The sequence below is a fragment of the Convolutriloba macropyga genome, chromosome 10 (genome assembly GCF_964194025.1).
Source record: "Convolutriloba macropyga chromosome 10, txConMacr16.3, whole genome shotgun sequence".
In the NCBI taxonomy this organism is placed as follows: Eukaryota; Metazoa; Xenacoelomorpha; order Acoela; family Convolutidae; genus Convolutriloba; species Convolutriloba macropyga.
The window spans coordinates 45,601,867-45,625,242 of record NC_134477.1 but is presented as its reverse complement, the minus strand read 5'-3'; the positions used below and the strand labels follow the sequence as shown (position 1 = coordinate 45,625,242).

At 36.0% G+C, this 23,376-nt stretch overlaps 2 protein-coding genes across 10 annotated transcripts in view; one reads left to right on the top strand and one right to left on the bottom strand.

The window, feature by feature from the left end:
- The window catches only part of LOC142348160 (uncharacterized), a 586,343-nt gene that overhangs the window by 330,512 nt on the left and 232,455 nt on the right, over positions 1–23,376 (top strand). The gene's annotated exons all lie outside the window — the stretch shown is intronic.
- Positions 1–23,376, bottom strand: part of LOC142348158 (neuronal cell adhesion molecule-like) — a 150,218-nt gene that overhangs the window by 1,957 nt on the left and 124,885 nt on the right. For 5 of the 9 annotated variants that reach the window (XM_075399377.1, XM_075399372.1, XM_075399373.1 and 2 more), the window contains 5 exons: positions 17,020–17,205; positions 15,434–15,448; positions 15,120–15,143; positions 5,496–5,636; positions 5,020–5,191 (listed from right to left, as the gene is read on the bottom strand). In XM_075399377.1, the coding sequence (XP_075255492.1) occupies positions 5,020–5,191; positions 5,496–5,636; positions 15,120–15,143; positions 15,434–15,448; positions 17,020–17,205 (538 nt within the window). Of the gene's footprint in view, positions 1–5,019; positions 5,192–5,495; positions 5,637–12,833; positions 12,849–15,119; positions 15,144–15,433; positions 15,449–17,019; positions 17,206–23,376 lie in introns of all 9 variants that reach the window. The other 4 variants (XM_075399376.1, XM_075399374.1, XM_075399378.1 and 1 more) reach the window with 4 other exon arrangements.

The window sequence follows — 23,376 nt, the reverse complement described above, 5'->3', positions numbered from 1 at the left end:
TCGCTCCAATAAGAGTGAAAATGACGTCAAGCACGAATTTCAGTCCAAATTTCATGAATGAATGAACAGAAAGCAGATTTGAAGTGACCGTGACGTCAAATGGTCGTAACAAAAATCTTGGCGACGGAATCAAACGCAGCAGAAACAAGTCTTGAGCTACAATTTAAAAAACAACTATTGACTAAACAAAAACTAAAATTGACAAGAACTGGACGGGAAAAACAATTTAGAGAAAATCCGATAAAAAACCTCGAAAAACAGTCAAAACCAAAGTCAAATTACCACACGTGAAAATATAATCGAGAAAACGAATTTTTATTCAAATACCGTTTTCTCACAATACTTACACACAATATTTGAAACTATAGTAAAAAATTGCACGGCACAAACAAAACCACTCGCGTTTTCGCTCAACTTCCTGCTTCAGCGCGACCAAAATCACTTCTGCGATTTGACTTCCAAAATCATAATGTGTTACGAGACATAATGTGTTAACAGACATAACCGACTAAACGTATTTTGCTCTCGAACGACTAGTGGGAGCTCTAATCAATTGCAACTTGCTTCAGTCGGGGGGGGGGCTAAATGGGTTTAAGAAATTCAATAGTGGGCTTCAAACACATTAGTGGTTAACATATAACACTATTAAGATTTAAAGTTAAAAAATGGCACCAGTTTAAGCGCACTTTTCATTCGACTTTTAGTATAAAATTGCCAGCAATTGAATTCAGCTGCCTGAAATTGTGATTGATAGGGAATTTAAGATCACGCGAAAAGTCAAGGGCGTAAAAGTCACTCGAAAAGTCAAAACCGTCAAGCAAAACTTTTGCATAAAAAAACACACGTTTACAATAATTGCTAAGAACTTCGTTCAAAAGTAATTAAAACCACTCGCGTTTTCGCTCAACTTCCTGCTTCAGCGCGACCAAAATCACTTCTGCGATTTGACTTCAAAAATCAATGTGTTAACAGACATTACAAAAAAGAGCAGCAAGAAATCCGGAAACGACCAGAAGAGTCGTCTATCAAGAAAACTACCTTTCCATTAAACTAGTACTTACTAAAGCGGGGGAAAAATAAAAAAATTTAAAAACTTGAAACAGAATAGCTGGCTGATTACCAGAAAATATCAGCGATAGATTTATAGATCTGTAGTCTCAAGAAGAAAGAAAGACAGACCAAAAAGGAAACTTACGGCTGATACGTTAAATTTTGATTAAGAATCTGTATAACTATTAGCTGCTTTCAAATAACCTTCAATTAGAGAGAAAAAGCACTCATTTGACCTGATGTCTTTGAATTAAGGCAAAAAAGAGTCAATTTCAGAGTTCGGAAGTCATTTTTGAGAGTGAGATGTGTCACGTGTGACCAAATTTTAATCACGCAAATGAACAAAAAAATCTCGCTCCACTAAGACTGAAAAATGACGTCACACACGCAATTCAATTGAAGTTGCATAAACGAATGAACAAAAAATTGATTTGAAGTGATTGTGACGTCATATGGTCGAAACAAAAATTTTATAATACGATTTAATAAAAAAACCAAGAGAAGGCCAATAATAGCCTCAACTATTGCTTCGTGGCTATTAAAAATTGACTAGCGTCAGAAGAATTGGTCTCGAACGCCTAATGGGACCTCGAAGCTCTTGCAGCCTGCTTCTGTTGGGTGAGGGGGGTCTTCAAATGACGTCATTAGAGGTTTATATAAACCACTAATAAAAGTTGAAGTAAAACTATTCCAATTTGGGCGCACTTTTCATTTGACTTTTAGCGGCGAACTGCCACCACTTAGTTCAGCTGCTGACACTTGTAAATGAGAGCGAAATTTAACTCACGCAAAATCACGCAAAATTCAAGGTGCAAAAATTCACTCGAAATGTCAAAACGGTCAAGCGGAAATTGTGCATAAAAAGACCAACAGGTTTACAACAATAGCTTCAAACTTCTTTCGACAGCAATTTAAAAAACCACCCCAAAAATAACTACAGAAATTAGAAACATTCAATTTGTTTGCATAATACAAATATACCTAAGAACATGATTTTTTCCCGTGCAATTTTAAACATCAATCTGCTCACACATCAATAGGTAAACACTGTCAGGTTAAACACTTGTCTGTCTATTTGTGAAAATGAAAAGCAGCAAAATCGGGAAAAAAATTAAAATTTATCAATTTTCCGCCCTTTCTCAATAAGAACAGCGTTTTATACCATAAAAATTGCATCATTTGGTAACTAAAGTTCTTTGAGCAAAAGGTGTCAATTATCATTGACGGCGATAAAAAAAACAACGGCCAAAATCGCTAAAATAGCTGAAAAAACAATCGACCAATGTAGAAAGAATTTCTATCGATTGACTAGTGGGAGCTCGAATCCATTGAAACCTGCTTAAGTCGGAGTGTATATAAACCCACTTGAGGAGCCTTCAGATGACGTCATTAGACGTTATTATATACCACAAACCGGCACACAATTATACCAAACTCAAAAACACGACTAATACTCAAGAATAAGATCATATAAGTTTGGCACTTCTGAGATGCACACTATTAATCTTTAACTAGCAAATGCTCATAAATCTGAAGTGAGTTCAGAAAACATTATTTTGAGTGAAGTAACTCACGCAATTGACCTAAAAGCAGAAAATTCACGCCCACAAAATTTAACTGCAAAGCAGTAGACGTAACTGAAGTCATTGAAAAAGTCAATTCCAAGAAGTCAGGTCGTAAAAATCATCGATGGAGACAACGAATTAAAAAAACCACGATGTCCCCAATAATGCCTGCTATCGCTTCGCGGCTATAAGCATTAAACAAATTCAATGTAAAAACTTTTTTCAACGAATTTTGTCGGAATTTTTCATTTCACATTTTTATCTGCTGAGATTTGTGAATGAGAAAAAAAACTAGATCACGCAAGAGGAAAAAGTCAAGGGCATAAAAGTCAACTGAGAAGTCAAAACGTTCAAGCAAAAATTCTGCGTGAAAACGACCAACACGTTTACAATAACTGCTTCAAACTTTGTTCAAGAGCAATTGAAAATACCAGAAAATCGGCTTATTTAAGCTTATTTAACATAAACTGACTACGTCGTATAGATTGCTCTCGAAATACAGACGGGGATAATTCAATTTAGAGGGATTGTAGCTTAGGAATGTTTTATAGAGGCAAAAACACTTGCCCATTGCGATTCGAACCCCGGACCACCACGTTGGCAGCCGAGCTCTTAACCACTCGACTGCAATAGCTCTGATTTCCATTCCCCCAACTTTATATCAGAACGAGAGCAACTTAGATGACTCAAAAATTAAGAACGAAAGTGTGAAGTCACCCAAGAAGTCAAAGAATAACCTAGAACAAAAACCCAACAGGATCAAGCAAAAAATTTACATAAGACTAAGACACAAACGATCACAATAATTGCTTCAAACTTCGCTCGAGAGCAATAAAAAACTTTTAAGAACATTATCTGAATATGCTTAAAAATATTATAGCCTATTCAAACCACTAAACAACAAAACATTTTGAACAAAAAAGACTGTTTGCAAAAGCAGTGCGTGAACAAAGCATGCTGCTCCCTTACAAAAATTACAAAGACAGCCACCTTACAAAGACAGCCACCACAATCAGCAGCACCAGAGCAAGGAAGGCGAAGAAGAGGGGCACATTGGCCGCCTGGACCAGACCGTCACTCTGTAGCTTTGAGGCTAAACAAGCAACACGTTATAGTTCCCAATGATTGTATATAGTTCCGTGGACAAAGACATCACACGACTTCTACTATGTGCTCACAAGACAAGTGAAAATGCAGTTTTCTCTATGCAAACTCAGTTTCTCAAGTATCAATATTCACTTGAAAGGATTGCTAAACTTTAGCGATAAAGTTTGAATGCCAACAAAAACAATAACTTCAAAAAATCGTAGATAAATTGCCCAAACTAATCAAAAGCCTGGCAGTCAGCAAATCGATTCCATCGTACTGCGCCGAAAATTAAAAAATACACAAACAAAGTTTTAGAATGTTAAACAAAATATTTCAAAAATTAAATTTACAAAGAAAGAAAAAGAATTTATATCTTTGAGTAGCAAACCAAAAGAGAAAAAATCCATAATCAAAATATAAATTGGGGAAATGATATGATATCCACTAACCCTTCCCCTAACTCTATTTAAGCTTATTTAACATAAACTGACTACGTCGTATAGATTGCTCTCGAAATACAGACGGGGATAATTCAATTTAGAGGGATTTTAGCTTAGGAATGTTTTATAGAGGCAAAAACACTTGCCCATTGCGATTCGAACCCCGGACCACCACGTTGGCAGCCGAGCTCTTAACCACTCGACTGCAATAGCTCTGATTTCCATTCCCCCAACTTTATATCAGAACGAGAGCAACTTAGATGACTCAAAAATTAAGAACGAAAGTGTGAAGTCACCCAAGAAGTCAAAGAATAACCTAGAACAAAAACCCAACAGGATCAAGCAAAAAATTTACATAAGACTAAGACACAAACGTTCACAATAATTGCTTCAAACTTCGCTCGAGAGCAATAAAAAACTTTTAAGAACATTATCTGAATATGCTTAAAAATATTATAGCCTATTCAAACCACTAAACAACAAAACATTTTGAACAAAAAAGACTGTTTGCAAAAGCAGTGCGTGAACAAAGCATGCTGCTCCCTTACAAAAATTTTTTTCACACCGTAATTTCTTGCTCTCTCAAAAACAGCGGCATTAACAAAAAAAAACACTTTTTTCTCCAATCATCAATTTTGTTCAAGACTTAAACCACGCGTTTCATCTCCTGCTTAAAACTTCACTCCAACAAAATAGATTTAAAAAACACTTCTCTCATACTCCTCTTCGAGTCATTAAAAGAATTAAAACTCTTGAATTGTAAAAACACCAAGAGAAGGCCAATGATAGCCCAACTATCATTTTGTGGCTTCTAAGAAGCCCTTTTTGCAGCGCATTTACTAAACAAAACTTTACAGCAACTTTGTGTGACGTACCTTGATCCTCCTGGCCGTGGTGTATAAGACATAAGAGGTGTGCGTGGATTTGTGTCTAGGAAGGGATCTCTGCCAAACAGACCAGGCTGGTACTCCTCGAATCTGGCTGTGTCATCTTTGCGTGGAATCGAGGGAGCGTCTTTCGGTCGGAACTTCATTTCTTGCTCACGCACTACAAGAATTTTTTCACTATTAAAAAAGCAGCATCAAATACTAAGAAAGTCGTTAACTGGAAAAACACAACTCTTCGATCAGTTAAGCATCAACACGGAGTCTAATTATTTAACCAATTGATTTCCAAGAACTTGATATTTCTTTTTCAACTACTTTGTATCTAGATTACGCAGCAATAATTTTACCGATACTGCTGAACTTCAGATCTTCGAAAAATCCGCATCGATATTTTGATTATTTTTTATTATGTTTCAGTGAAGAACAAACAAAATAAACAAAATTTATGTTTGTGTAATCCATACCTCTGTAGGGGTGACTTCTGTTTTTCCTCCAATAGACCATTCCTAAGACAGCCACCACAATCAGCAGCACCAGAGCAAGGAAGGCGAAGAAGAGGGGCACATTGGCCGCCTGGACCAGACCGTCACTCTGTAGCTTTGAGGCTAAACATGCAACACGTTATAGTTCCCAATGATTGTATATAGTTCCGTGGACAAAGACATCACACGACTTCTACTATGTGCTCACAAGACAAGTGAAAATGCAGTTTTCTCTATGCAAACTCAGTTTCTCAAGTATCAATATTCACTTGAAAGGATTGCTAAACTTTAGCGATAAAGTTTGAATGCCAACAAAAACAATAACTTCAAAAAATCGTAGATAAATTGCCCAAACTAATCAAAAGCCTGGCAGTCAGCAAATCGATTCCATCGTACTGCGCCGAAAATTAAAAAATACACAAACAAAGTTTTAGAATGTTAAACAAAATATATCAAAAATTAAATTTACAAAGAAAGAAAAAGAATTTATATCTTTGAGTAGCAAACCAAAAGAGAAAAAATCCATAATCAAAATATAAATTGGGGAAATGATATGATATCCACTAACCCTTCCCCTAACTCTTTTGACATGACGCAGTATTGGCTTCAATAAACTAATAGATCTGACGGAAAAAAATAACAACTTTTAGCCTAATTTTATTTACGTTGTTAAATTAAAAAGAAGTTTTTTTACAATAGTGATGAGAAACCTAGATGTAGAATTTGAGACGGTTCAGCTGAACAAAAGAACGTGTGATTTTTTTCACTATACTAATTTGTCTTTAAGAAGCCGATAAACATCACATACCACGTACAGACGTATATTCTTAGAAAGATGCAAAAATCCGAAGTACAAAGAAAGATGCTCTTTCCTCAATTTATGTTAAAGCAAGCTATCACAAAATGTCGCAATTGACAAAGTTTTTTGCTTCTGACATGAATCATTATTAAAACATAACCGACTAACGTCGGGCGAATTGCTCTCAAACGACCGGCGAGCGGTTGGCTTTGTCAACAGCTAGCCACGGTTTAGTGACCTCAGGGCACTACCTCTTTATCCCGTTTCTGAAGACGAAAGTCAAATGGGTCAGACAAAAAATCGGCCAGGCGAAAAATTGCATAAAGGAAAAACAGGATTAATACATTAAAATAAAAACTAAATTATAAATTACTGATAATAAAATCTTGAACATTCCATTACATCTATAAACTATGCAATAAAATATTATCAAACCCTAGAGGAAATTCCGTGTCTCGAGGCCAGAGAAACCTAAAAAAAGAAAAAAAAATTGCAAGCTTTGTTTAAAATCAATTGCCAAAACTTGTGATATTGAAAAGTTGAAAATTAATCCATGGCCAACAAAAATTTTCCAAAAACTTATTATCAAACCCTAACGGAGGTTTTCTGACCCTTGAGGCTCAAAAAATCTGAATGACTATAAATGTCAAAAAATTGAAAAAAATGGCAAAAATATCACAAATATGCCAAAACTCGTGACGCTAAAATCTTGCAAGACATTCCATTTAATCTAGAAATTATTCAGTAACCTATTTTCAACCCCTAGAGGAGGTTCCTTGGCTGTTGAGGCTGATCAATTATAAAAAAACTACAAAAAATTTGAAGAACTAATCCATTGCCATTAAAAATTTGTCAGTAACTTATTATCGAACCCCTTAGGATGTTTCCTGGCCCCTGGGTCTGGAAAGACCTGAATATTGCTAAAATTCGTGATATTAAAATGTTGAAACCATTCCATTCCAACTAGAAGCAATGCAGTAACCTATTATAGAACCCTAGAGGAGGTTCTTTGACACCTAGGGCTGGTAAAAATAAAAAAAAGTCAAAAATTTTCAAAAGGCTTGAAAAAAATTGCAAAATAGTAAAAAATTGCGTTTTTAGCAAGCGGTTGTTCGTGTCAGTAACTAGCCACGGGAGGGGGGGGGGGGGGTTGGGGGTCACTGGGGGTTGTTTGGGGGCATCTCTGGGGTGGGGGGCATTAGCACGGTGGGGGGGGGGGGGTGAGTGGGGCAATAGGAGGGGGGTCAACAGTGGGGGGTGTCTTCAACCTCTAAGAACCGCCCTTCACACCGTAAGTATAAGTCTCCAAAACAGTTTGAGCTGAAACAGAGCTGAAAGGCTCTAAGAGCACTTAATGCCCGCTGGGAGCTACCTGTTTATCCCGTTTTTGAGGACGAAAAGTCAAAAGCATCAGACGAAAAATCGGTCAAGCGAAAAATCGCATAAAAAAAGACCGACAGGACTAAATAATTGCTACAAACTTCGTTTGAGAGCAATTAATCACAGTCCTATAAAATCAAAAGAAAGTCTAGAAGCAAAACATTGATAATCGAATAACTTAGCAATGAAATGCATTTGATATGTAGCAGTTAACAAAGAGGGCAGGGCTCAAAAGATTAGGAACAGCACTTTCACAACATTAATTTAGTTCTTCTCAGAAGATTTTTCGGTGAACAGCACATTTAGAGACTAGAATGCTCAAAGAGAAAATTCAATAACTAATTTAGAAAACATTTAGTAAAAAAGTCAAAGCCCTTTAGTAAAGAAGTAGAAGTCATCAGATAAATCGAATAGTCAACTTTTAATTCACAAGAAAGTAGATGAGACCTGTCCTTCTCGAGTCTATGTAACAAGTCGACAAAACTGAGCAAACGGGCAGAAACCCATTGAATTTCTTGAAACCACAGGACGTCGACTAGCTTAACAACCATCAACTTTCAACTAAAGGGGATCGTTTCCGCTTGTGCCCCCGGACATTATAAACCCCCCACTTAGAGAGCACGTGTCATTACATAGTAGATCATTATGTAAAGAAATGCCCTGCTTCTGGCGGGTGCGAATAATTTGTAACAAATGAGCTGGCGGGACAAACATTTACATGTAACTTCTTGTGAAGCAAAAGCGAAAGAATTAAGTAATTTACGAGAATGCAAAGTTTAACGAACACTCATTTTGGACAATCAGATGATAAACTTTTAAGTAGAAAGTTTATATGTTCACTTTCGCCCCAATTGATCATCAGTGCGGGCTGTTTTTTAAAGCGTGATGTGATAGGGCAAGAAACAAATGATGACACCAATAAAATTTTGAAAACTCCTCGGTTTCAAAAACACTATACCATCGGTTAGAACTACCAGTAAAAAAACATTTGCTTCACAAGAAAGTGGATGAGAACTGTCATGAATGAGACTACGTAAAAAGAAGACAAAACAAAAACAAAAAAGCCATGTTCTAAATTACACTGATATTTTTGAAATCAAAGTCATTAAATAATTCAGCTTTCAACTGAAGATATTAAATAAACTCACTTATAGCTTCATATGAAGCCACTGAGATCTGTCATAAATCAGAATATGCTGCACGATTACAAAGAGAACATCAAATACAAGCCAAAACATAGCCGGAAGATTGCCGGAAAATAGACGCCGTTGACGCGCTAGACGCACATCGGGATTGAAACAGAAAAAGAAAACGAGACGAAAATGAAATTGACAGAAATTTTCCGATGTAGTTCAGGTTCCAAAACTGAAGGGCATTAAACTTAATCCTAATATCAGCTAGCAATCGCTCTAATGAACTTTGATAACCTAATGCACCATGATTAAATGACCAGGCTTTATCGGTTTAACCCGTTTTCTTATTTTGCTCCGTATTATTTGACATTGACCGTATTCACTACATTGCGCAATTCAATGCGTGAAAGAATATAGAATTCATTCAGTTGAAACAGTGAGTGAGGGAAGTCAGAAGTCAAAAGTGAAAATTGTGACTTATGTAAAACAGAAACGTGATCAAAAAGTAAAGCGAATAAAAAAAGGAGAGCGCCTAAATAATAGCAGTTTGAGGCTGACGGCGGCTATTAAACAAATAAAAAATTTCCAAAAAAACGTCCGAGCCATTGCAACTGTAAGATATTCGATCAAAACATTATATATGTTCAATTCTGCCCAACTTTGGGACTTGTCATAAATGTTATAAAGTGACAATAGACCAGAAATGAACGACAAATATTGGCAAAAACCCAAAATTTTCGAAGTATCAAAGTTATAAAGCCAATTGTTAAAACATAAAACAGAAAAAAAATGAACTTTGTTTCTTTTAATAGACGATGGAACCCGCCATTAAGGAGACTAAGCTCCAATATGGCGGGAAAAAAAGATTGAAAACAGCTAAAAATTGAAAATTTAGTATTTTTTAAAACAATCATACGCATTAGAAGTTTCCATTATTACTTTTCAGACAATAATGATATCTCTGATTAAAGATACTAGGTTAAAAGATAAAAAGACAAATGTAGGCAAAACTCATTTAATTGCAAGTTCACGATAACTTTATAACTTCGTCAGAGCCCTGAAGACCAGGATATTTGTTTATTTAGGCTTTATTTGAACCTAAACGAGGCTGTCCTTAACTAAATCTTTAAATGGGTTCTTATTTATCTGACATTGGTTAAAAACCAAAAAAGTGCAAGAAACCGAATAGCGTGGCTCCAAGAGATACTCAAAGACTTAAAGCCCTCCGGGCTTTATCTGTTTATCACGTTCTCGAAGACGAAGCGAAGAGTCGAAAAAAGCAAAAAAAGGGTCAGACGAAAAATCGGTCCAAAGAAACATTGCAGAGAAGTCATAGCCGGTAGAGTACCAGAAACGACTCAACGACTGCTGATTGCCCTGGGGCAGTTATGGGGACAGATAGGCTTGGGGTAGATAGCTAGGAGTGACGTGGGGAGGAGGCGTGGGTTTTGTTGGGTGGGGGTACGTTGGAGAGAGGAGGGCGTTGTTAGTTGGTAGGCTAGATAGGTTTGGGGTAGGCAACTTGGCGGGGGTGGTGAGGCGTGGTAGGTGGTGGACTGGTTAGTTGGGAGGTACGGTGGAGGCGGTTGTTAGTGGAGTTGTAAAAAAGCCGCAGCGCAAATATATTTGCTAAAAATTTTACTTGAGAGCAATTAAAACGACAGAAACCAGTCACAATTTGAATGATGGTAAAACTCACGGCAATACCAAAACTGACATAGCTGCAAGTCTATTAACATAGCCGGCAGAAGAAGAAGCCTTGAAACAGAAGAAGATTGAAATTGGGATTGAAACAGAAAAAGATAGATAGAATTTCTTGTTTTCTTTTTCTAATTTGCCCTACAGTTTCAGTTTGATTCTTTAACTATAATTAATTCAGCTTCTAAACAGAAAGCTGATACGCTTAATACCAATGTCAGATAGCAAACACTAATGAAATTTGATAACCTATTTCGCAATCACTTAATGACCGGGCTTTATTGGTTTATCCCGTCTCTTTTGAATTTGATCTTTTGACAATGACACTATTCACCACATTGCGTAATTGAATACGTGAAAGCATTTAAAATCCATTCAGTTGAAACAGTGAGTGAAGGAAGTCAGAAGTCAAAATCGTGACTTATGTAAAACTAAAAACGTGATCAAAAGATAAAGCGAATTAGAAAAGGAGAGCGCCTAAAGAATAGCCGTTGAGAGGCTGACGGAGGCTATTAAAAAGCACGTAATTGTTCTACAGCTCGGGGTTGGCCAAAAAGCATTGAAATTGTGAAACGTCAGCAAAATTTCATTTCCAGAACTCCTTATTAGGAAGCCGGCGTAAAAACAGACCTCATCTGAGTAAACGATTAACATGACAGCAGTTCCTAGATCTGTGTGTCCTGCAAATTTGGAGTGAATGGACCAAAAAAGGCATATTTGGTTTCATTTTTTCATGAAAGAGGCTGAACTTTCAAACATTTTGCAGAACATGTCAATAAAACAATTCAGAAACCATCCTCTATCTCTACGAATGAAAAACATAACCGAATAACATCGCGCGAGCTACTGACAAAACCGAATAACATCGGCTTTGTCAGTAGCTAGCAACGGAGGGGGGAGGGGGTGCACCGGGGGCAACAGTTGTTGGGGTGATTGGTAGGGGCAACAGTGGGGGGGGGGTTCAAGCTCTAAGAACCGCCCTTCACACCATATAAATCTCCAAAACAGTTTGAGCTGAAACAGCTGAAAGGCTCTACGAGCACATAATAACCGCTGGGCGCTACCTGTTTATCCCGTTTTTAAGGACGAAAATTCAAATCGGTAAGACGAAAAATCGGTCAAGCGAAAAATCGCATAAAAAGACCGACAGGACTAATATAATTGCTACACAACTTCGCTTCACGGCAACTCTATCGTGAACAATTTTAAAATTTTTGCAAAACTAAACAAATTTGAGCCAAAATTACGGAAAATGTGATTAAAAGAATGGACATTACCCGAATGGACATTGCCCATTATTCGGAGGAAATGAAAATCAAAAGAGTCTTTTTAATTTAATTCTACTCTTGACGTGGTTTCTAATGATGTTACTAACTCTGTAGGATAAAATATCGCTCAGCCGAAAACTGAAAAAAAACCAGTTGCGCATATAGTTCCTACTCCTCTCCAACTAAAATGGATTCGGAATAATTACAATTATAGCTTAAAAAACTCATTTTAAAGAAATTAATTAGTTTCAAAGGTAGTTTTCTCTAATTTTGTTAGAATTTCGAAAGCATTCATTCAACCTTTTAGTTTCTATAGGTCTTTCTAATTATACAATTCTGCTTTTTCCCTTAAAATATATCAGAAAGTCTAAAATGTCTGATTCAAAGGCCTGTCTAGAATACGATTTCATTTCCATTTCATAAAGGTGGAACAAAAGTACCGACTAATAAAAACTTCATCTAGTTAAAGAGAAGATTGATTCTACACACTCTGAATATCCAAATGAGAAGGATTATTTTTCAAACCTATTTGGACTAGTTTTAGAGTGGTTGTTATATTAGAACAAACAGACTGCATCTCAATAAGCCCGACAAAACCATTTTGAAAAATGACAGTATTAACACTTAATTCCCACAAACATTTCTCAAGGGTCTTTATATGACACCAAATGTAGCCAATTAGGGCGTTACGTATCATATTCGAAGTCCCCAACTCACAACGTCATTCATAAAGTACAAATACAGAAAGATATCTAGTGCATATCTGCAAGCTTCACAGCTTAAAAAATCTTTTCTTAGAGACGATTCCTGAACAAATACTAATTCACCGATTCACAAATATTTCTATTAAAAATATTACAGAACTGTTATCAAAATCAGCCTCTATATGATATAATTTTTTGGTGCTCATAGTTATAACTCCAAAACCAAAAATCAAAAATTTGCATTATTTGGTGGATAATCACACGACTTCAATATACAAACAGAAATGTTATAATCACTTATCAATTTGAAACTTTAAAAATTTAATGTGAACACGAACCTTTAATTAATGCAGCTGCAGAGGTAGAGATAACGTAAGAATTATTCATCTTAAGTATCCAAGAATTTAGATATAAGCATTCAAATAAAGCAAGCTTTGGAGTTGCAGTTACTCGCACCAATGTCCAAACTGTTGAGTCAAACGGAAATAGATTCCTGCAAGTTCATGCGTTGAGTTTTTCAAACGAGGTTATGAAACGTCAATCAAAGTATTTCAAAATAGTTAAAGATTAGCGAAAGAAATTTGTTTTTAGCACAATTTCAGTCACATTTGATACTTTAAAATGAGGGCAACTATATTATTAAGATTGCAATTATAACTATACTGTTCCAGGTTTTTCTGACGGATTAATCAGAGATCTGCAGAAAATTAAGCAAAATTGATTACTATCAATTCAAACGACTTCAATCTTTACTAGGTATTCACAAATCAGAGATAAAAAGGAGTGAACTTATTGATAAGACAGGTCAGGTGTGTTAGTACCGTTATCGTCTGAGATTTATAAACAGGCTAGGGTTCTCAAAGTAATCAAACATCTCTGATGTTAAGATAACGGAGTGGCAGATTTATTACACATTCATACATCAATACCATCGCAAGGCTGAATTAAATCTACCATGCTAATGAAAACAGATCAGAATGCTCGAATCATATCTAACTAAATTGTCCACAAACAATAGCTAGTCTTCAATTTAATGATATACCTCAAAAACCGCAGATTAGCAATCAATTCAATTTACTGTTCTTGTCAAGTAATGTTAAACAGTTGCCTAATAACTCAAACCTCCCTAAAGCTTGACAAAACACAAGCTGTCATTCTGAGTTTCAAAAATTTCCTCAAATTCTGTAAGAATCCCTTTTATATCCATCAGCTATGATACTCAATTCTGATTTAACTTAAGACACCAAAAAAAAACAATCAGATTTCATGAGCTCCAAACAGAACCTGAAAAACCTAGAACGAGCCGCTGAAGGGATTGTCCGAGGTATCTTTTCTTATTTTTTTTAAAACATTTCAGCCCTAAAAACAGAACTGGAAACTGCCAAGCTACCAGCATCTCCGTTAACACGGTTTTTTTTGAAAAACAAAGAAGATTATCATAAAAATGGCAATCCTTTTTGCAGATTTAACCTCAGAAACGCTGAAAACCAATCGCTGAACAGTTAGCTGGACAAAACCCAAAGGTAGGCAGGCAAGCAAAAAGCAACTAATTATGGTAGCAAACGCTATAGGGAATTGATAATATTTGTCATCAAAAGTAAAATATTAAAACTTTCAGAAAATCCACAGATTTCTTTTACAATTGATTGCATCGGAAACTGTCAAATAATTTTCGGCAGTGGTCATTTACAAAACGGCGGGAAAAGTTCGGGGACTCTGACTGCTGTTATATTTAATTCTTTACCACTACCCTATGACAAGATCATAAAAAACCACCACAAAGACCACCAAATTTGGAACGAATTGTGCTGATAAAGAGTAAGGGCCCACTTCATTTCGCGGCCCGTAAAGAACCAGGATATAGCCTTCAAATTACTCAAAAACAACCGGAATTTACCTGTAAGTTTAATCTGTACTTGAAAATAAAGAACGAAAGGTGTTAGGGGGTCTATGCAGGTACAACTACTATGGAAATCGACCAGTACTGGATTCGAACCAGCACCTCTTACTTGCAAGCCTATTGTGCTGCCCATTTACACCAACTGGTCTTAAGCTCTCGAACTTGGGCATCTTTTATAACCCGTTCTCACGTTCTTTCTCGTTCCTCAATGCTTCATTTCTCTAGCCAAGTATGCGTTGAAAAAGCAGAGCTTCTTGTCAAGCTATGTCAAGCTTATCTTATGCAAAAATTATATTAGGTTGTTCTCTCTCAACCTTCTAACAAAAGGTGAAGCAAACTTGAAAAAGGGACAGTCAATACAACCTCAAAATCAATAAACAACAAAAAAAAATTTAGTAACTTCAGTCGCCCTAGGTAATTATGGTGATTTCAAATTTGCTTTAATGTAAAACAATGAAATGGTAAACTGATTGAAAGGGCATCTTTCGGCGAAAAGCTAAATAGACCAGACGAAAAATCACAAAAAATACCAGCATTACTGAAATAATCGCTGCATATTTGCTTCAGAGTAATAAAAAAAGAGCATTAATTTATTTTTAAACCAGTAATAGCTTCAAAACTTAATCTTCAAAACCGAAGGAAAAAAGTGAGAAGCTAAAATGATTAGCAACAATCAAAGAACTGCTATTTTTCTTTTAGATGCGATGAAAACAAAACTTCACACCTGGTAACAAGATGTGGAATATTTCTGAAATAATTGAATTAATTCCTGCACTCGTTTAATTTGCTTTACAAACTGGGCAAACCAAATGCTCACACATTTAATCACACAAGCTATAAATTTTTTGCTCCCAAAACGATCAAATTATAAGCTCAAGTGAAACTCTGATTGGAGTGTACCCTGGTAATAATCTGTTCAAACAAAGTTATTATTGTTTAGTAAAAGATAAGCCAAAAGCCCAATTTTACAAAAGCCGCCACTTAGTGCAAATGAATCCAGTGCTTGTTAACTAAAATTTATTATCACTTTTCACAAACCTGCCGGATCATATGCTAAAACATTCCAGTTATTGTTATCACATGCAATAACATGCTCACTTTTAAATCATAGTCACAGAGATGATTCCTGAGGCACATCAACAAACCAAAATATCGTAACATGAATAATTCCTAAAATTTAAGCACTAGTTCAAAACCTGTTTTTTGTATCGCAAATCAAAAGCATCATGAAGCTATGGATTATCGTTACACGGGGTTCAATTCAACCTGCAATTTTCTCGGATTGAGGAAACTAATACCCCCCCCCCCCCCCCCCCGCCTCAACATAAAATCTTAGGTCATATCCTCCAAACAGTTAATATACTATTTCGTTAGCCTTCTTCAGGGACCATGGAAAATCGCATAACTGATCTGACGATATCATCTCGGAAGAGAAACATGATACTTGAAGTATTACAAAATTAGCCGTCTTTCAACAGAAGTATTTCAAATTTCGAAATCTGAAATCGCCGTTATTTTATAAAATGGGTGTTTATCACGATACTTTCTTTACCTGATATTCACATAAACTGCCGCACGTGACATCCACATTTGCTTTACACTAATTACAAAAGCCCTGAGTACACACACCACCGGCGTACTTTCATTTAAGCATGAATATTATAAAGGTGATAGTTAACCTCGAATTGTGATTCCCGCTACAATAAGCTGAAAATTAAAGAGACGTTAAGATTTATCATAATATCCAATCAGAAGACAATAGGATTTATTCTCTTTCGCCCATCTCCACCAGCTTAGTGGGCATATGAGTGGAGAATTTTTAACAATTCCTAAACCCTTTTTCACCTTAAAAGTTTTACGCTGTTAATCCACAAATTTCTACCTTTCTATAACTAATTTCCGATCTATTCTGTGCCCCCTTCGTGCTGTTAATACCCCAATAACAATTTATGTGTTGTTATAAGGCATGTTGCTATGAAAATAACACGTTCTCTTGGGGGCGAAAGAGTTATATGACCACTAAGGTTGGGTGTGCGAGGGCGCGGGAGGGGGGGGGGGGGGTGAAAAACAGAATAGATCTCCAGTTTCCATAACTAACTTCTGTAGAGCGTGTAAACAACTAACAGGACTAACAAAGTATCATGACATGCTTCAAGCCAACGCAATCATCAATCTACGTTAATATTTTAAAAAAGACGAAATTTACAATGCAAAAAGCAACAATTTAGCTGATCTTGACCACTACTTTCTAGGTTTTTTCTCTCAGAAATCACTTGCGTGTTCGCGTGTTAGTTGCTTTCTGCTCAGCCATTAACAGCTCGACTCCAAAAACTCTACATAAGGTTGATCCCCGTACGGAACTGAGCATAAATTAAACGTGCAAAATATGAGTAACTCGTTAACTTTATCAAATTTCATGCCAATACGTCGCATCAACTAAAGAGAAAAGGATAACATTTTCAAACAGGTGTAAAAATTGATGCATTCCCAAGTTATCGAAATGTTAATTTAAAAACTAGTTGAAAAAATCTTCTAAACAGGCTAAACAGAAATCCATCTAAAACCGGAAAGGAAATATCTATAGATAAAGAAATTCTATTTCCACAATATAAGAATCAACTCACGTGCTACTGATGTGCAATGTTCAGCTATTGACTCGCTTTCGCCATTCTTATTTACGGCAACCAGGACAATGTCATAGGCTGCAGCTTGATCTCCCACAGGCAGAACACACTCTTGGATAGAATTGCTGATGGGAATGGGCCTGCATAGATTGCGGTACTTGCCTCCGCTTCTTTTGCCACTCGCTTCTTAACAACAGATCGAAAATCTACCAATGTCGACATTTCAAAACAGCCGCCTTTGACCTTGAGCCCCATCAGATTTAAACAGGAAGAAAAACAAAATTAATCGTCTTTTTTCCAAGTGTCAAAGTGTTCTAATTTGGTGCGCAGTCTTAAGTAATAGAAAACTCATTAAATCTTTCACAAACAAAATGGATCTAACCCAATGAAATCCATAGCTAAAAACTGAAGCCCATGAAATGCCTCACTAAAGGATCAATGAGAACAGTAATCATTGAGACTACGCGATAAGACCACAAGAAAAGCAACAAAAAAGGTAAACTCAAAAATCCACCCATTTATTTCAAAACAAATAGTTTAAAGTCATATACCCCACAGATGTTAACCCAAGTCAGTAATTAGATTAAATTATGGCTCAGTAGCAACCGATAACGATTTTCAGCAATGAGACTAAATTGTCAGACACTAGCAAAGAAAGGGAAAAATTCGCTAATACTTTTTGAAAATAATCTATACTAGCAGGCCCGCAAAACCATAACCAGAAAATCATTTACACGAATAGAAGGTTTAAAAGAAATAAAAGTTTCTGTTTCGCATCAACTCGGGCTCGAACCCATGCCCCTCGTTTAGCAGCCATAGGTCTCACAACTTAGGCTATCTATGTGTATTGCACTTGTCTTTTTCTCTTTCTACAGCAAGTTTCTGGATAATGGCGTTTGTGACTTGCTTGTTTTTGCTATACCGCAAGCTTAATAAGCGCCAAATCTGCATTTTAGGCGCCTAAAATGGATGGTGAAGTGCGTCTCGAAACGGTTACGCTAGTTAATGCCCAAAAAGCATTGTTTAAGGTCATTGACCGATTAATGGTTCTAAAAGGTCATTGACCGAAAAATGTTGCAAAAAGGTCTTTGACCGAAAAGTGTTGAAGAAAGGTCATTGAACCAAAATAATGCTAAGAGGTTGTGTCATCTACTGAAAAATGCTTTGCGAAAAAGCCCGTTGCCGAATTTTGTTTGTTAAAGAAAAAGACAATAATCGGTGTTTCAATAAACAAAAACAATAGCGTCGAAAAAATCATTGGCCGATTAGTGGTTCAGAAACATGTTTGTGACCAAAAACATCTTAAGAAAACGGTCTGTGACCGAAAGGCTTCTGATACGGAAAAGGTAAATGATCGAAATTGTGTCGAGACAAAGAGGTTTGACCAAAAAAACTGTTTTTGTAATTCATTGTGAAAAAATTGTTGTTGATGAGGTTGTCTTGAAAATTTGTAAAGGAAAAGTCGCTCACCAAAAACGTCAAGGATTCAAACGTGGATGATGAAAAATTTTTTTGGCAAAGTTTCTCTGTACGAAAATTCGTTAATACAGAAGAATTCGAACAAAATTTGTGTAGTGAAAAGACCCAAAAAGTGAAGAGACTAAATTGTCAGACACTAGCAAAGAAAGGGAAAAATTCGCTAATACTTTTTGAAAATAATCTATACTAGCAGGCCCGCAAAACCATAATCAGAAAATCATTTACACGAATAGAAGGTTTAAAAGAAATAAAAGTTTCTGTTTCGCATCAACTCGGGCTCGAACCCATGCCCCTCGTTTAGCAGCCATAGGTCTCACAACTTAGGCTATCTATGTGTATTGCTCTTGTCTTTTTCTCTTTCTACAGCAAGTTTCTGGATAATGGCGTTTGTGACTTGCTTGTTTTTGCTATACCGCAAGCTTAATAAGCGCCAAATCTGCATTTTAGGCGCCTAAAAAGGATGGTGAAGTGCGTCTCGAAACGGTTACGCTAGTGAAGGTTGCATGATTAAGGACCCCTAAAACAAGTTACGTTAGGAGGGCTGTTGACCATTGTGCTCATTTGTGACTGATATTTACAAAAAAAAGGAAGATAAGACAAAATGACTAAAACAACTCAAAACTTAGTTCCATAGCAATTTTGTGGCTAATGGTAATAGAAAAAACTTCAAAACTTCAGATTAGCAGTCTTTCAAATTACGAGCTGCGCCATAACCACTACATACGAGCTGCGCCATAACCACTACAAAGAACGGTTTCTCAAAATCGCTTTTATCTTACGCTTAAACATGTTTCAGATAGAGAGCATCTGAGGTTATGCAAACATCGAAAAGTAAAGCGTGAAAAACTTATTTGAAAGCTAAGAGTGTTCTAGAATAGTGCAAAATCTGTATGGCAAAACTTAGCAGAAAAACAAACTTTTACTAAAAGAACTTCAAGCTTAGTTCGGGAGCAATTAACAAGCACGTAGTAACCAGGAGAGTAAACCCTCACTCTTGGCGAGAAGACTTCAAGTCCTCTTAGCCTCGTGGTAACTGCACCTGACTAACAGTCTTTTGTCCAACGTTCGGTTCTCACCCATCTATTTTGAGCCTTTTAGCTCATTGCGCTCTCTCGATATATTCGCTTAACCATGCTGCTCAATGCGGCTCTTAAAGATCCACTTCTAGAGGCCCCTTAAACACGCGAAAAAATTTGTCCAAATTTAGAGCTCACGCGTTTAATATTTAGGATATTAATAGCGTGAACACAAAAGGCGGCATGTTTTAGAGGCATCATTGAGCAGCATGTTTTAACAGTACTACCGAAGAGCACGTTTAAGCTGTTGCTTAATTGGGGTTAATGCCCAAAAAGCATTGTTTAAGGTCATTGACCGATTAATGGTTCTAAAAGGTCATTGACCGAAAAATGTTGCAAAAAGGTCTTTGACCGAAAAGTGTTGAAGAAAGGTCATTGAACCAAAATAATGCTAAGAGGTTGTGTCATCTACTGAAAAATGCTTTGCGAAAAAGCCCGTTGCCGAATTTTGTTTGTTAAAGAAAAAGACAATAATCGGTGTTTCAATAAACAAAAACAATAGTGTCGAAAAAATCATTGGCCGATTAGTGGCTCAGAAACATGTTTGTGACCAAAAACATCTTAAGAAAACGGTCTGTGACCGAAAGGCTTCTGATACGGAAAAGGTAAATGATCGAAATTGTGTCGAGACAAAGAGGTTTGACCGAAAAAACTGTTTTTGTAATTCATTGTGAAAAAATTGTTGTTGATGAGGTTGTCTTGAAAATTTGTAAAGGAAAAGTCGCTCACCAAAAACGTCAAGGATTCAAACGTGGATGATGAAAAATTTTTTTGGCAAAGTTTCTCTGTACGAAAATTCGTTAATACAGAAGAATTCTTCGAACAAAATTTGTGTAGTGAAAAGACCCAAAAGGTGCCGGTGCAAAAACCAGTTAGGTGCCAAAAATTATGACAAAAATGAGGTTTTGTAATAAATACAAACTTTTCAGTGCTCAGCAGAGGACTTTCTCATATTAAGGACTGTTAATAATAAATTATTGGGAACAAAACATGATAGGTAAATAATTTTCCTTTAATATTATCGAGGAAAATTTTATTGGTGGTATTAGCCAGCCCTTTAACTTTGTGTTTGTTAACTTCGTAAAGCGTTCGCCAAGGATTGCCAACGATTTCTTTTTATAAGCATATTTCTCGTTCTAGGGCAAATTCGTCGTGTTCTCATTAACACATTCATCCTTTTTATGAAAACCGGAGTTCATTGTCTCACCCCGGATCTGTTCTCTTCTTTTGAACTGTTGTATCTCTCTCTCTCCAATTTCGTTCTCCATCTTTCTTTTTTTCTGTTGTGCGATCTTCTATTTCTGCTCTTCAAGCGTTTTCTCTAACTGTTATATTTGCTTTGCACTCAAGAAAATATCACAGTTAGATTTTGACATTTTTGTCTTTTTGATTCATTTTTTGTTTCCTATCGGTTTTCTTAGGGTGGGCTCCTGATGTTCTATGGTTTCTGTTACATTGTATTCTTTCTTTCTTACAGTTAATTCTAGCGTTTTAAAAAACTTTGTGAACAGCACCTGCTGATTATTACATTATTTGTTTTGACTGTACTTCCTGTTAAAGGTAATTCAAATCTTTTACTACTAAGAGTTTACTATTCAAGTCTTTTACTACTACTAAAATTTTTGCTTTTGCGTTTTGGGCTTGCTCACTATTTGTCTGTTGTTGCACTTTCTCTCTCATTATTTCGGCTTGTTTCATTTTGCTGTCCCATTTTCCTTCATTCTATCGTTTTGTTTTTTTCTTGCATTCTTTCTCTCGCTCACTTTCCTCCTTTCTCTCTTTTTTTCTTTTCTCGGTTGTTTACTAACTTCTTTTCTTGTTATTTGACTGATTTTTGTTTCCTATCGCTTTTCATACAGTGGGTTCCTGATGTTCTTATAGTCTCTGCTGCATTGTATTCTCTTTTTCCTCTCCCATCAGTTTCGATTTTTCCTTCTTTTTCTGTCTAGTTACCTTTTTTTCGCTTGTCGCTCCTGTTGGTTTTCTCCCAGACTCTTGTTTTCTGTTTTTCGTCTCGGCTTTCAACCTTCTTTTGTTCTGTCTTTTGGGTTTTTTCCTATTTTTAAATCTATTTATACCTCATTCTTTATGCCTCATTCTATTTTGATTTTGTAATGCTCTGTGAGAACGTCTATTACGCTTAACTCACATAAAACTTTTCTTTGACATATTTGGCTCTCTTCATTTTTTGTTGATGTCCCGAGTAATTTTGCAAAAAAATCATTGAAAGGATTGCATGTACACCAGTTATCACGAATAAGTTTTCAATGAGAATATCAGTTGTTAAAGTTTTAAGATAAGATGCCCTCAGATGGCCTTTACGGACCTGGTAATTTGTTTTAAAGCCATAGAAAGCAAAAGCCATAAAACAAACAGAATCTAGGTACTGTGGACTGAACCAATTTGCAATATCTAGGCTTCATTAGCAACCGATGCTCGATCTAATGATTAACAAGATTGACTGATATGACGACAAAAAATAAAGACAAACACACAAAAAACGCACAAAAAATACAAATAGCGACAAACTCACGAATAGCCCAAAACCAGTCGCTCAGAAAATTGAATTCTGCATCATTGGCAAACAACAAACTCTTTGATTAATGATACTATACGATTAAAAAAAAACAAAAAAACTTCAAGTTGGGCGAGACAAAAAAAGCAGCTACTCTTTGGAAAAAATTGCGAAATAGCAGGTTAACCGTTTGGATTTTAATTTAACTATTACATAGCTTCGATTGCGCCTCATTAGATGGTCAATGATACAATTCATTAATTACGCTACGAGACAGTACAACGAAGGAAATGCGAACACAAAGGACAAACAAGAAGGCACTAAAAAGTCAAAAACGATTAATTGCCCATTGATGAAATCAAAATTTACAACTATTAAGAAATTTATGAATTTTTTAAACCATAGGTCAAAACATTAAAAAGAAAAAAAATGAAAAAAAAACAAGTCAAATAGCGGCACAGGAAAAAAATCGCTTTCAAAAACCGAATATTTGTTAAACACCAAACTCTCACTCCATTTTAAAATTTATCCTAAAAAACATGGCTTCGAAGATAGTCACCTCTTTACAACCGTTGCTACTCTAGCAAGCTTGAAACCACTACTCTAATTAGACTCCTCAGTCAAGTGAAAAATCCGAAAAAAAGAGAATAGATCTTAAAAAGAGCGCACCAATACAAAACAAACAGATTGGATTGAGAATAGGGCCGCTATACAATACACCGCATAATAGAAAATTACTTCAGCTTCTAAAACAGAAGCTACAGAATTGCTCATGATTTTCCGACCCGAGCTCATCTACATTTTTGGCTTAATTGTCAACCAAATAAAAAGTTAATCAAAAAAATATGTTTCAAAAATTGTTACACAACCTAACAACTAATAAGAATACATAATTCCATGCCTCATTACAGCGGTCACAAGATCTGCTATTAAAAAGACATAAACAAACAAACAACAAAAAGCAAACAAAAATATCACGGCAAAAACTCAATATCTAAAATTAAAAACTAGTAACAACGTCAAAATGCCATCGGAAAACCCTCTACTGCACAAATTTACTTTTTACCAACTACACAGCAGATTTGAATTTTCTTTAATGACACTACGTACCAAATCGACAAAAAGAATAGATAATGAGGCAAAATTAAAAAATCACTCAACCAAATAATTTTTTGTCTTAAAAATCGTTAGCTTTTAACAAAATAAATCTTGATATTTAACTAAAAAGTCATTAAAAAGCCATAGCACCTGTTTTTGGTTAGACTACGCCATTGAAACGGACCAAAC